Here is a 14,955-nt window from a genome sequence, read left to right on the forward strand (position 1 = left end):
CTCTCACCTCACCCTATCAAAAATACTGAAACTTCCACGATAAAGTATTTAGACTAAGTAAAAACGTGTCACATCATTGGTAACGCTTTGTAGTTTCAGTAAAACTTTCTGTTGGCCGAGTTGGTTCATACTTGCAAACGAAATGGTTATGCGCAAGCTAAACACGGACACATTAATGACACGGACGAGCGCTTTGTAGTTTTATCGGTTTCCACTTCTCCGAAAAGGTGTCGTTAGAATTCTGCAAAGAAGTATTCTACGCGCTCAAGATAGAATATGCACTTAAGTAGCACATATATTTAGAGGCCACCTGCTTATATGGCGCTGCGCTGCTGAGCACCAATTCACGGGATCAAATCCCGACCGCGGTAGCCGAATTTCGATGTGGGTGAATGTCAAGAACACCCGTGTCCCGTGCACTGGGTGCACGTTAAAGATCCCCAAGTGGTCAAAATTAATCCGGAGTCCCCCACTACGGGGTGCCTGATAATAAGATTGTGGTTCGTGCACGTTATACCACAGAAATTATTATACTGAATTAATATTTAGAGGGCCAGAACCAGCACAAAATTTCATCAGGACGAAGGAGCACACGCGATAAGTGCTAACTTACGATTGATTTTTACTGAATGCAGTAAGCCACAAAAAATTTCCCCGGTTTGTCAGAAACGCCCAAATTAAAAAGAGGCGTCCACCAAATGCATTCCAAGAAGCGTATCTATCACATGAAATGCAGTTTTCCTTAGCAGAACAGATGTATTACTTATACACATTTTACTCTCCCGGCGAATGAAGTGTGCCATTAGCAGCTTGCCTGCAAGAGCATTATTCCTCTTTGTGAGCCCCCTAACAGACCTAAAAACAGCTTGCACGAGCACTCCTCGTAATGTGAGCAACCTTATTACTCCTTACCGCGCACTCATTCTGTTCTCGTGCCATATCAATATTGCATCTGCCTGTCTCCCCGATATACTTCTTGCCACATGATAGAGACAATTCGTATACGACGACCACAGCGCAAGAAACAAAAGGCCTGGCGTGTTTTTTCTCCCAGGTGGTCAAAGTTCAATGCCCCAACATAGTCGCACACGCCCGAGAAAGTTCGAAGGGGGCCGACAAAACAATCGGTAGGCCACATAATTGGCCTACTTTATTCAGGTTGTGCATTGCCTTATGAAAGTATTGCCCAACTTCGAGATGATGATGTCGAGGATGTGCTCTCGCAAGCTGTTCCGTTGTTGCGCTGTGGCTTTTTTGGAGCAATATTTCTGCAACGGCTGTGAAAACAGAGATTCGATAACTTGTGGCTAGTAACTTAGTAATGTGGGTGCTGAAACGTTTCCTCTACTACCTGGCTATGATTTATTTAAAGCAGACTCCAGGTGCAAAGATGCTGGCACTCTTAACGGCTTATACCTCTGACATACTGGCAAATAAACTATTCTTTGAAGCAGCCCCGTTTACTTTGCGCTGAAGGACCCCTTACGGAAAGGCGTTTCGCCGGTGGTACGCGGTACGGCGTGGTCTCCTTTCTTTGTTTTCTGTAAGCGCTGGCAAATCAGAAGGTGCCGATTGTTTAAAACTCTGAGAACATGTGCGTCTGGTTAAGGCGGACAAAAAATAAAAACACATAAGGCATGAAGCACCTGCCGGAGCATCAAAATTCGCATCTACGTTATTGCCAGTGTTATTGGCAGTGCGTCCAAATTATCTCGCCATAACCTGACAAGCGTACACGTTGCTTTCTCTGACCACGGGACGCGAGGCTTCCTGTGGGTGCCCGCTGGCTGGGCCAGAGTCGATGGGTCACGCTATATGGCCGAGAGCGAGCGCTTACGCTCCGCCGCCGAAACTGGATGGCCGGAAAAACTTGTGGACCAGGCTGCCAGAGGCGAGTGAACACATGCTAGATTAATTTCAAGGCAACCGAATGCTATCGTCTCTCCAGCGGCTACGTTACCACGATGAGATGGAACGCGGTCAATCGGCACGTAACACTGAAGAAACTGTTGCGTGCATCTTACCAGCAGAACCTTGTTCTGCAAAATGCAGATTTATTCGTGGTAGAGAATTTTATTGTTGCGAGCATGACAAGTGGCGGCATGAAGGTTACGCGAGCAGTGGTTGTAAATGATGCTTTTGCGACATAAATTGTGCTCGTCCAAGTTACAAGCGCGCAATTTGTAACACCGTTTTTCTCGTAACCCAGTGAAAACAAAGCACTGGTTGGGCTTTCTTCATCAATGTTGGACGGTGCTGGTGGTTTGGAGACCTGTGGTAGTGAGCATCAGAAAGAGCATGTAATATACCAAATTTTTAATGCCGCACTCAGCACAAACCTGAACTAGAGTGGCAGTTTCAGCACTTCACATGACCGCCAACTTCCAAAGTCGATGTGAGCAGACGGGAGACTTTTACCGGCAACACAGACTATACACAGACACGCTGACACGATACAGACGATTTACATGTACGCGGACAAGAGTTGTGAAAACGTTTCTCCTTCTATATAAGGATGTGCCTAGCACTCATGCATCACGACTCGGTGGTGTGCGCCGTCGTTGCGGTGCCTTTGACTGTTGTCGTTGCGTACAGCGTCCCCACCTCGCGCCGCACCTTGTCGCGACGTGGAAGCAGGTAACAGCAGGCCGGTAGAGCACCAGGCCACTTCTGTAAATGGCTAGCAACGCCTGGCCTGTAACGCCTCGGCCCCCATAGGACGTCGGGCTCGGTCGGCAGATAGCTAGCTCAGGCGCCCCGGTCCCTAGAACGAAGCACTGCACCAGACCGCTATAACAGCAGGCCGCTGGTGCGCAGGAGAACCCAGCCACGCGCGGGCTCTAAGACCAGGTCCGCACGGTAGTAGGTCACCCGGTCGCCAGTACCCGACCCTTCAACCGCCGTTTTGCGAGCTGCTGTTCGAGACTTCAGCTCGCTCTCAAGCTCTGCGCGCTCCGCTCGCCGTTTCCTTGTTCCTGGCGCGTGGTCTTCTTATTCCGCAATCACCATCACCAATTCTCTGGTTGCTGCTGCCACACAATCACCATCACTCCAAGCTGGCCTGTCACACACTCTGTGTTGTCACAGCCACACGCCACTATCCACATCACCACAAGTGCCGCGCCCTTAAGATAGTTGCCCACAAGCTGCTATAAACATAGGAGGATGGTGTGCGTAGTACAGGCACGTGTGGGTCTTTCAAGAAAAGTTCTTGGTCCTCAGATACAATTCATGTGTACACGCTGATCAAAAACGCGTCGATACTTCGGAACACAAGCCAAGGTTTACTTATTTATTTTATTTAAAATACCTCCAAAGGCCCTCATTACGAGGGTGATAGATTATACATCATATTAAAAATGTCACAGTTTCGCCTTAAGGGCGAAGCAATGAATGCGATAGCAACACAGCAATGTCATACGAAGTAAGGTGAGCGGCATTGGTAGCAATATGAATTGTAGTAAACACGCGCTGATTAAGTAAGCAGGTGTGCTGCGCCGTAAGTAGACCGACATGAAGAGAGACTCGATGACCACGAGAAGGCGCGTGTGAAACGGTGGTGTTGATGAGAAGCGCTTTCCGTTGGCAGCGCGTGCGAAGGGACACACCTGTAGCGCTGCACTGCCGATCCAGGCAGCATTGCATGTGTAGCGTGCGTTGGAAAATGTGGCCCGACTATTACTAACTGAATGAACAAGCGTGGTGTGAGCGCGCACAAACAAACTTGAATAGATCACACTGAATGGCTGCAGACAAAGACTGTCAAAACGCTGGCAGCAAGCGCATACGCCGCAGCGGGCGAAGGTACGTGCGGTCTATCGCTTCAACGGAAACTGAGCGGCGAATGCACAGCGCATAAAGGTCAGAGCGGTGTGGAGATAAGAGACGGTGCGGGCGAGCGAGCGACGAGCGCGGTTGTTGGCAGAGTAGAAGTGCGCCCCCCCTCCTCCCCCCTCCCCCCACCCGCGCTCCCTCTGGCGCTGGCTTCCCGCTTCCTTGCTTGCGCGTGGGTGATTGAGTGCGTTCGCTCTCCGTGATAGCGCGCGTCCCCGCACGCTTCCGCTCGGGCATACGGCGCGTGGCGAAGATTTTATCTATAGGGAACCTCACGGCGACGGCGACGACGACGGCGACGGCAGAAATCCGGTTGAAGTGTCCATATAATTGCTATCGCAATAAAACATAAGTACATGTGAGGACAGCATAAGGCAACTGCAATGAAAAGCAAAACCACAACAAACATCGAAAACACTGTAAAAGTCGCAAAATAATAATAATACGATTAGTTGACAAGTCGTGAGTGAATTAAATGGTGAAACTTTGTCAAGTCTGGTTCCGTGGCAATGTCTGATGGTGAGGCGTTCCATTCAGTTATTGTGTGCGGTAAGAACGAATATGCATAATGGGATAACTGGCACTTAATGCGTTTGAATTTGTTTGGATGGTCACGACGTGGAAAGAAAGGTGGCGGCTGAAAGAAATCATCATCAAGTGATGGATGGTGATAAAGCTTAAGGAAAAGTGATAGGCGAGGAATTTTACGGCGAAATGCTAAGATGTCCAACTCAGCTTTATTCTTTAATGAGGTGACGCTGGTGTAACCTGAATAATCTGAAAAAATGAATCGCGCAGCACTCACAAAAAATGTCACAGTTTCGCCCTAAGGGCGAAGCAATGAATGCGATAGCAACACAGCAATGTCATACGAAGTAAGGTGAGCGGCTTTGGTGGCAATATGAATTGTAGCAAACATGAGCTGATTAAGTAAGCAGGTGTGCTGCGGCGTAAGTAGACCGACATGAAGAGAGACTCGATGACCACGAGAAGGCGCGTGTGAAACGGTGGTGTTGATGAGAAGCGCTTCCCGTGGGCAGCGCGTGCGAAGGGACGCACCTGTAGTGCTGGACTGCCGATCCGGGCAGCATTGCATGTGTAGCGTGCGTTGGAAAATATGGCCCGACTATTACTAACTGAATGAACAAGCGTGGTGTGAGCGCGCACAAACAAACATGAATAGGTCACACTGAATGACTGCAGACAACGGCTGTCAAAACGCTGGCAGCGAGCCCATACGCCGCAGCGGGCGAAGGTACGTGCGGTCTATCGCTTCAACGGAAACTGAGCGGCGAATGCACGGCGCATAAAGGTCAGAGCCGTGCGGAGATAAGAGGCGAGCGACGAGCGCGGTTGTTGGCAGCGTAGAAGTGCGCCCCCCCCCTTCCCCCCCCGCCCCCGCGCTCCCTCCGGCGCTGGCTTCCCGCTTCCTTGCTTGCGCGTGGGTGATTGAGTGCGTTCGCTCTCCGTGATAGCGCGCGTCCCCGCAGGCTCTTCCGCTCGGGCATACGGCGCGCGGCGAAGATTTTATCTATAGGGAACCTCACGGCGACGGCGACGGCAGAAATCCGGTTGAAGTGTCCATATAATTGCTATCGCAATAAAATATCCTAACCCAATCCCAAGTTCTACGAAAAAGAAACTACGGCACTGTGCGCGGCAATCACGATGGCACTAAAGAAGAGGGTCGAAGAAACCCTAAAAACCATTGACATCTTTGTCCGAACCTGGTGAATCGCATGCCGTTACAGGTAGACCCAGCTATGTTATCCGCTCCCATATTAACCGAACCACGGATGTCTCAATCCTGCTTATCAGTCTTCCATGTAGTGTTAACCGTGCACGCCAAGCAACGCCAGATATGTTGCCTCGTATGTGGTCAGCCACTCTGATGTTCGTGGCATAATCTTGCGCAAAACGATTGTCTGGTATCCCAGATCTTTGTGGGATCTTAGAATGGAAACGAGTTGTCGAATTCACCGAATTAACACTTTCATGATTCAGTGGAAGATTAGGGACATCTGTCTGCTCGTCTCCGCTCACCATTGAAGGCTGTTGTGTACACGTCTTTATTTGCATTGTTGCCCTTAAAGGGCTGCGGTGAATTGGTTTGGCAAGTGGCGGAGGTGAAAAAGTAAGGGAGACAGTGGTGATAGGGGAGACTTAATTATCTACACCATGGGGTCTGACGCTGTCGCTGCTATGCCCGAGATGAAGAAGCCTGGTCCCCTGACTGGAGCCTCAGGATCATCCAAGAATTCATAAAGGGACCGTCATAGCTCGTTGGCGGTCGCAGCGCTGCTCTCCCTCGGTAGTGCCCAGGTCTGGAGGGAGGTCGGTTGCGATTCCGTTTTGAGCGAAGCAAGGGCCCTTTGCCTGGGGCCAGAATACAGTGGGCAGTCCCAGATTAAGTGTTCGAGGTCCGCCCGGGTGTTGCAGGTGCTGCAGGTACCCGCATGCGAACGTGCCAGGACACGAGGGTCTTCCTTTCTGCGAAAACGCTGCACGAGGAAGTAAGGAGGGTTCCAGTCTGTACCTGCCGGAGCAGAACGTGCTGCCGACGAGTAGCAGCCTGGGAGGGAAGCGGAGGCATGTCAATGGGGTTGGATGTAGAGACGAGATAGCTGCGCCGGTGTCGTTTGGCTTCGGTTATTGCTTCCATGGGATCGTACCACTGACTGTATTTCCGTGTCTTCTGATACGTTGTTCAGTAATTGTTCGGGTGGTTTCGACTGCACGGATAGTAGCAGGGCGCGCACTAGTCGGTGGGCCCGTTCATTTTCTGGTATGCCTTTGTGCCCTGGGATCCAGTGTAACTGAAAATCATGGCCTTGGTCACGCAGACGACGCACGTTCAGGAGGAATTGTTGGACCACAGCGGTGGTTGTGCGAATGTTCTTACAAGCTCTAAAGGCATCTTGAGAGTCAGTAAACACTCTGTAGTGGTGCTTAGCATCTCTTGAAAATGTGTTAGCTGTGCCACATGCTTGGCAAAATCAAGGATGGCATGCAGTTCTGCCGTAGAGCTGTGAACGATATGTCTCGTGAGGTGGAGTTTACTGCCCCGTTCGGTTGCTTCTATATTTGTTCACGCCGTTGTGAACATTCGCTTCTAATCTGGTCCTGCGATAGAATCATCCACATAGACTATATGGCACCTGCCAGAGTTGTCGTTGCCCTCGCGTAGTTGGTGCGTATATTTCTCATGGCGTTTGGCCTGAGCCTGTCTCTTTGCGGGTTGGTTTTGACCCATGTTCTTCGGCAGTGGCTTGGGGTCCACAATTGGTATGTGCTCCCAAGGGGGAGATATGCGCGGAAGCGCAGGAAGGTTAGAGATGTCATGCCCAATTTTAGCCGAAGTGGCCCTTCCAGCATTTGTGGACTTGAGACGTGTTACATGAGTAAGCTCGTGTGTTGAGATAGATCGGCGATGTCACCCAAAGCACAGCAGCTTTTGAGCGCATGGAGTATCGCGTGCCTTGGCAGTCCTGTCATTACTCTCCTTGCCTCGTTGTAGAGGCTTTCCAGGGTACGTAGCTGTGTTCGAGTGATCGGGTGAAAAGGCACGCCGTACAGGATGCGAGAATGTAGAAGAGCCTGCACAAAGAGTCTCATTTCTTTTTCTTTGACGCCCCTCCTACGCTTGGCAATTCTGCGGAGCATTTGAGTGGCCTGCTTGGTGACCTTTACAGTTTGGTTAAACCACGTTGTGGAAAGACACTGCTCGTCTAAATACATTCCGAGTATGCGGATGACCCGCTTCCTGAGAATGGGTGTCTATCCGATCGAGAGATGGACACTGGCTTTTTCGTCGTCCTTCGACTTTGACCTTTTCCCACCATGGATAACAACAAACTCGGTTTTCTCCGGCGCTAGCGTAAGCCCAATCGCCTTCGTGAAGCTCTCGATGTTATTCAACGCCATCTGCAGGGCCTCCTCTTGTTCTCCCAGGGAACCTCGCGTAGTCCAGAGCGTCACATCGTCTGTGTAAATAGCGTGCTCAATGCCTGTGATTTCCTTTAGTTTTGCAGGGAGAGCAGCTAAGACGATGTTAAATCATGTTGGCGAGATTACAGCTTCATGTGGGACTCCCATCCCGTTATGATGATAGGAGCTGAGCTCACTGCCCACTTGAACTTGAAACGTTCTGTCCTGCAGTAATGCGGCAATAAAGTTGTGCATGTTGCCTTTGATGCCCATTTCTTGTATGGCTTGCATGACGGAGGTGTGGGGAAGGCTATCGAACACCTTCCTGACGTCTACCCCAACAACTATGCGTGGACACGAGGACGAGGTATCGAGCACGTCCTCTTTTAGGCGGAGCATAATATCGTGAGTAGAAAGACCAGGCCGAAATCCATACTGAGTGTGAGGCAGAAGACAATTTTCCTCCAGCCAATCTTACCTGCTGTGGTTGCTCAGTGGCTATGATTTTGGGCTGCTGAGCACGAGGTTGCGGGATCGAATCCAGGCCACGGCGGCCGCATTTCGATGGGGGCGAAATGCGAAAACACCCGTGTACTTAGATTTAGGTGCACGTTAAAGAGCCCCAGGTGGTCCAAATTTCCGGAGCCCCCACTACGGCGTACGTCATAATAAAATCGTCGTTCTGACACGTTAACCCCATAATTTAATTAATTTAATTTAGATTTTTCTTAAACCATAACAATCTTGCGTTGACCATGCTCTCCAAAAGTTTGCACAGACATGACGTGAGAGAAACAGGTCTTAAGTTGCCCAGGCAGTCTGGTGGCTTGTTAGGTGAGTGAGTACACGCTTCATTATTTTTACAGGCGATTCATTGTAAGACGTTGGGTTCACCTGACATGTTGCAGTTACCATAAGCTGTCGAGATGGGGTGCTCACGCGAAGGTCATGTACCACTGGAGGCATTGACTGGATACTAAGCACTATGACGTAGCGATAACGTTGTCCAAAGCCATGCACACGCTCAAGTGCAGCAATATACGCCGCCTTGCTCGGAGCTATATAATCTACAGCTTTCTTGAATAAAGGGTTCTTTGCCACACCCGCACCCGTCTCGAGCGTGCTACAGGCACTTGCTTAGAAATCATGGATGAGTCCACTCTCATAGATTGAGAAAGATTGGCTGCGTGAGTTTGCTGAGAATATCAATTGCTCGTAATATCCGAGTACAAAGCTGTGTGTTGTTTAGTGTCATGAAGAACGGGCTCATATAAACTTCCGTTTGCACAGCAGCCTCTTCGATTGAAGTGCATGATTCCAACAAAGAACCAAAACCTAAAGAATGCTTTGATAGTGAGTCACAATTTATCTTTGTGGCTTAGGGCAGTTTTTGCATTAGTTTTTTAATGCTACTAGCTTCGTGATCATGGCAAACATACAAGGCGTGCTCATGCGACAAGCAACCTTGAGCCGCCTCATTGCCTGTTTCAAAACCCAATGCCTTTGTTTGAGGGAGGCGGTGAAGACAAGGCATTAACCCCATTTAAAGCTTCAACATCGGAAGGAGTCATGTGACCGAAAATTGTAGCGCTAGTGAGCGCTTCACAAGCTTCGATCTGCAATTTGAGGACGCATAGCTCTTCTTTATGACGCACTCGCTCAACTTGAAGCTGCACTGCATGGCGAGGTTTTTCCATTTCCCTTTCAACAGCACGCCTCTCACACTCCAATGACCGCTGCTGTTCCACCCAGGCTCTCAACTCCGCTTTCACTAGTCCCATGTTCTCGCCTAACTCGATTAGTTCTTTAAGACCCATTGCATTTCTGTCCTTGGCTGCAAACTTACAACCGGCCTCGTCCTGTCCAATGGCTACGCGCTCAAATCTCTGCAGATACGCGTGGAGGTCCTCGCGTCGTTCAGCGAACAGCGGCAGTAACTTCTGGCTATTTAAGCAGGGTACACTTGGTGACGTTACGGGCGGGGCTGGGGCAGATATCTCACTCCGCGTTCCTTCTTTAAGCTTGAGCTTCAGCTGCAAGATTCGTCGCTGTCTTTCGTCGGCTAACCGCTGACTTTCTGCTGCTTCTTTAGCTGTCTCTCGCTCAGCTGCTCGTTCGTCCCTGTGCCTAGCCTTTTCTCTTACAGTCCACTCGCGAAGTTCAGCGCTAGATATGCCTATCTGTGCTGAAATGGCGTGTAGCTTATCTAAATCGATGTCGGTCGTCTAGTGTTGCGTGTGATACACCCGAATGCCGGTCTCCACGTTTGGGATATTACTGGCGGATCTTGGCAGGCTCGCCAGATTGTGATGGAAACGATTGCTGTTTCCTTTTGGGCCCAGGATCCTTTTAATAACGACACAGCAGACGGGAGACTTTTACAAGTAACACAGACTACACACAGACACGCTAACACGATACAGACAATTTACATGCACGTGGACTAGAGTTCTGAAAACGTTTCTCCTTTTATTAAGGATGTGCCTAGCACTCATGCATCACGACTCACCGGTGTGCGTCGTCGTTGCGTTGCCCGTGACGGTTGTAGTTGCGTAGAGCGTGGCTGCCTCGCGCCGCACCTTGTCGCGACGTGCAATCAGGAGTAACAGCAGGCCGGTAGGAAATCCCCATAGCTCCCTGCCTAATCCCTCCAAGTCATGGCTGAGGAAGTTTACAAATTTGAAAGTTAAAGGTTTGGCAGATGTGCAACTGTCAGTCTTTAACGCTTTTGATTGACTATGAGCGGAAAGAGAGGGAGAGACGGCGTCATTTTTTCAGGTAATACAAAAGGAAAGCTCCCCTTCATCTAGTAACGCAATGTTCCCCTTCTTCAGTAATCTTCAAGTAACTGTTTGAAGCGGGATGCTTACGGGAGATTGCATACCGCTCTTAATCCCTCAGTCTGCCTGGGTTTTGAGGAACGGATATGTTGCTGCTAGCTGACGTCTCATTGGCAAACCGCAAGTGAACTAAATTCCATTCTACGGCAATAGCCGTGATTATAAAGTTACACCTACTCTCTCACTTGCTTTATGAGATACAGTTAAGGCCCCTTTATAGTCCGACGTTATCGGCGCGCGGGCCAGCGTCGTTCGCGGCCAGCCACGCTACGCCGCTTGCGCTGTGCCAGCCGAAACGCCATCTCCTCTATTGACCCTTTTCGCGGCGATCCCGTGGGCGCTGCCATGTTTGATCACGTGGTGACGCGTCCATTGCTTGCCTCAACTACCTCCGTTGCCTCCTTGTTTACAATGGAAGTGTATGACGCCGGCGCAGCTTAGAAAACCTCTGTTTTCGGAGATATCGTAGACGGTGACTAGGTGGACGACACGAAGCTTCAGAGAACATGCAAAAGCTCTTTCGGATCTGATTAAGCTATGTCCAAACGGCGAAAGCAGCGTATATGGTGCTTGTTCTACAAGCGGGGCTAAAATGTATTCCAAGCTATCCAAGCTTTCCGATTATGAATTTAGTCAGGATTAATGTGTTTTGCTCTTTGTTCTTTATTTGGCAAATATTTTGAAGCAGTGGCTTATCAGTTTCCGACTCAGTGAAGTTCCTCGGTGCGGCCACTATCTGATTATTTTCTGCCTAATCGCTGGCGGGTGGGCTCAGTTCCGATTGATTTGTTCTTGCTGCGCACAAGGCTTGAAACGTAGCTGTTTTGTACATTGTAATACCGTGTAGCAAATATATATTACAGCTAGTAACTCGCTTGCTCTTGTGGACCGTCACGATCGAATCATTCAGCTTCGACCATTCGTGCGCCATAGGTGTAGTCCGTCATTTATTGTGCGTATACATTGCGCATATATTCAAGTGTGCGTCCATTCACTTATTCTTGATACGTCGGCGATAGAGTGGGCGTAAGTTTTCCTGCCATTTGGGACAGATGTGTATAGATAACGTGCACGAAACTTACTATGACAGGAAGCGGCGCTACTCCCTTTGTCATTGTTTAACGAGTGGTACTCACTCTTGACGACGTTCTGGGGATGAAGCCCTATCTTTGAAGGTTGGCGATACAAGGCTGGCGGATGAGCAAATTTCTGTATCCTCGAGGAAAGCCGTACATCACGAAGTGCCGGTAACACGTTCGGACAACTTCAGCAGCGGTCCGCGAACTTGGCGACACAGATTCATTCTATTTCTTAACATTCCAGTCACTATTTTTGCAACCAACTACTGCACACGTCTTCAATTCACATGATTCAATCTAGCATGATTGGAGCACAGTGTGTTAGCGAAAACTCAGTTGCATTTCCGACAGCTGATCGCACAGAATCAAGGTAGAAGCGGTAATGGTTTCGTATTCGTGCGCGGTCGCTATGGAGAGATATGGCGCGTAAAACCCCTATATATAAAAAGTAGCGCCATCCACTTCCCTCCTCCTCCGTTCCACTATCGCGCTCGGCGCGACCAGCGCGATCGAGGCGCGATATCGACAGTGGCGCCGCCTGCGTCGGGCCTGCCGTGGCAGACGACAGCTAACGCGCTACCAGACGAAATCCGAGGAAAACTTAGATCGCGCCCTGCGGAGAAGTTTTTGAGGCGCGATTTTGTTTCGTCAGTCAGTAAGTGATCTTAATAGTGCCGTTTTGTAAGTAGCAACGCGACGATGCGAGACGGCGCAAATATCAAGTGTGCAGCAAGCGTTTGCGCACGCCGATGGTAAACAAAAAAAGCCTTTTGCCCTCGCCTTGTCGGTTGCGACAACTTAAGGCGCAGCAGCATGCCATCACAACGAAATTCTTGTCCCTAACACGTTTGATCCGCTTGTGCATACAGCACTTCCGTCGCACAGGCCCGAGAATGGCCGTCGGAGCGCGCAGGAAAGAAAAAAATATACAAAAGCGCAACGCGTGCTTCCACGTGACACGGATTGGCCAATGGGGGAGCGGAGGAGGCTGGGGCGACAGGAGGCGGCAAGGAGGAAACGCCGGGGTGAGCGCGGTGGCGGCAAGATCTAAGAATGGCGCTACTTTTTATATATAGGGGTTTTAATGGCGCGCCGCCGTGAGCGCCATCTCGTTTCTCTAAAACAAACTGCTTCGCGAAAAGGGTCAATAATTCGACGCGCGCGCCGTCAGCTGTTATCTTCGGAGCATGCGCAGAACGATCCGAAGCCCGCGCGCTGCTTTGAACGCCTGTTTGCGACCTTCGGCGAAGCAGGGGGCGAAGCGGCATGGGCGCCTTTATTTCTTCGCGCGAAATGCATTGTGGGTCGGCGCAGTCGACGCGACCAACGCGCGAATGCGTCAGGAGCCAATTCGGCGCCGGGCACGTCGGGGCGCGCGGAAGCCGCCGGTTACGTTGGCTGCGCCAGTGCGCCCAACTATAGAGTTTTCGCCAACGTGACGTAGCGGGCGCGCGCGCGCTTACGTTAAGTTGGACTATAAACGTCCCTTTACTGTCACAGTATCACAGTTAACCTTGATTTGTTATATTTTAGGCCCCTGTGCAGGCAATTTACCCTACTCGCCTCTCTCGGCCTGCGGTCACTAGATTACAATTGCGATGGCGCTTTATGGCCTTCCAGCTCATGCGCTATAAAAATTGATTTCAGCTCATTTTATTGCGATAGCAATTATATGGGCACTTCCAACGGATTTATGCCGTCGCCGTCGCCGTGAGGTTCTGTGAGGGCGATAAAACCGTCTCCGCGCTGCTGTATGCTGTATGCACGCGTGAAAGCACGGGAGGGACGCGCGCTTTCATGGGGAGCGAACGCACGGCGGAGAGCAAACGCGACGTCTTCCGTTGCGCGAAAGGCCGTGGACTTGGAGGGATGGGAGGGGGGGGGGCGACGTCGTGCTGCGGCACCAAATGCGTATCTGGCGATCGACCGCAAGTCCCTATATAGTAAAAGTACCGCGATCTACGGTCTCCTCCGCCGTCTCCTCTCCTAAAACGGTTTTTTTTCTTTGCTCTTTGCTTGCAAAAGTAAGTCAATGGTGGTGCCCTTCGGAAGCCCACGTTGAAGCTTTCAGGCCTGGCGCGTGCCGCCGCCGCCGCCGGCGACGGCGGCTGCGCAGACGGAGTTTCAACATGACTCTGAGGCGAAAAAACAAAACAAAATATAAAGTGAAAGTGTGCGCTATCATCGTCCAATCGGAGATACAGGAGAGAGAGAGAGAAGCGGCGTTGTTAAAAAGATACCGGTACTTTTCCGAAGGCATAGGGACTTTAGGTGCAAGGGCAAGGGGAATCTCGCAGGCGAAGGGAGGAAAGCGGGAAGGCAGCGCGGGACGGAGGGGGTTATTTCCTTCTGCTTTGCGAGCAACTGCGTACTTGTACTTTGTGCATGGCGGGCGGTCGCGCGCACAGTATCTTGAAAGCGATCTGCAGCAACACGGCTCCTACCTTTGTATGCACTGTGCTTTCGTCACTAAGTTTCCGTTGAAGCAATAAACCCCACGAATGTTTGCTAGCTGCTGCTGGCGCGCTTGCTCACGCCAGCGTTTTGACAGCGGCTGCGTGCGGTCATGGAGTTTAATCTATTCATGTTTGCTTATGCGAGCTGACATCATGCTTGTTTATTCAGCTAGTAAGCGAATGTGTCTAAGTTTATACAGCTGATAAATCTTCTATTCTTACTCCGTATAGCTCTCTACTGACTTGCTATCGCAATCGATGCTTCGCCTTTCGGGCTAAAGTGCGACTTTCTTTTTGAAACAAGGACACGTAAAGTTTCGCTGTTTGTGGAATCAAACGTATTACCTACAAATTCATTTTCGAAGTCGTAAAGGCAGACGTCGTTTGAACTTGTCGCATTTTCCACAGGCAGGGCGAACAATGGCACCAAATCAGGACAGCGGTGCAACCTTGCACGTTGAGACCTCGGACTGTTGAATTGTATGCTGAAGGAATGGGGCATATTGCCGACAATGCCGTGGAGCTTATCGCCAGCGACCGGGACGAAAATGGAGACGTATCGGACTGCTACACCACCATGCTGAGATGGGCGCTGGAGTGTAAGTTTACTTGGGATTATTTTGGACATGCATGTGGGAGGCAAGACAGGCTGACACGCGCTAGTTCACGAGCTGTTTTACAAAAAAAAGCATCAAGAAAAGCGCTTACGGCAGTTCGTTTATAATGTGCAAATATTACGTTTGAATAGGTGGAACAACATGCATTCGAACGCCTTTATAACGCAGCACTTGGGGCCTCCGAAATATTTCGTTTTACAGA

General features: G+C 50.3%; 1 protein-coding gene across 1 annotated transcript in view; it reads left to right on the forward strand.

Moving 5' to 3' along the window:
* The first annotated feature begins 14,596 nt into the window (after nt 1-14,596).
* LOC119463558 (probable cytochrome P450 12c1, mitochondrial) overlaps nt 14,597-14,955 on the forward strand; it is a 97,052-nt gene continuing 96,693 nt past the window's right edge. Inside the window, exon 1 of the mRNA XM_049655271.1 lies at nt 14,597-14,735. Coding sequence (XP_049511228.1) covers nt 14,630-14,735 — 106 coding nt within the window. The 5' untranslated portion in view covers nt 14,597-14,629. The remainder of the gene's footprint in view (nt 14,736-14,955) is intronic.

Source organism: Dermacentor silvarum, chromosome 9 (assembly GCF_013339745.2).
Source record: "Dermacentor silvarum isolate Dsil-2018 chromosome 9, BIME_Dsil_1.4, whole genome shotgun sequence".
NCBI classification, from domain to species: Eukaryota; Metazoa; Arthropoda; class Arachnida; order Ixodida; family Ixodidae; genus Dermacentor; species Dermacentor silvarum.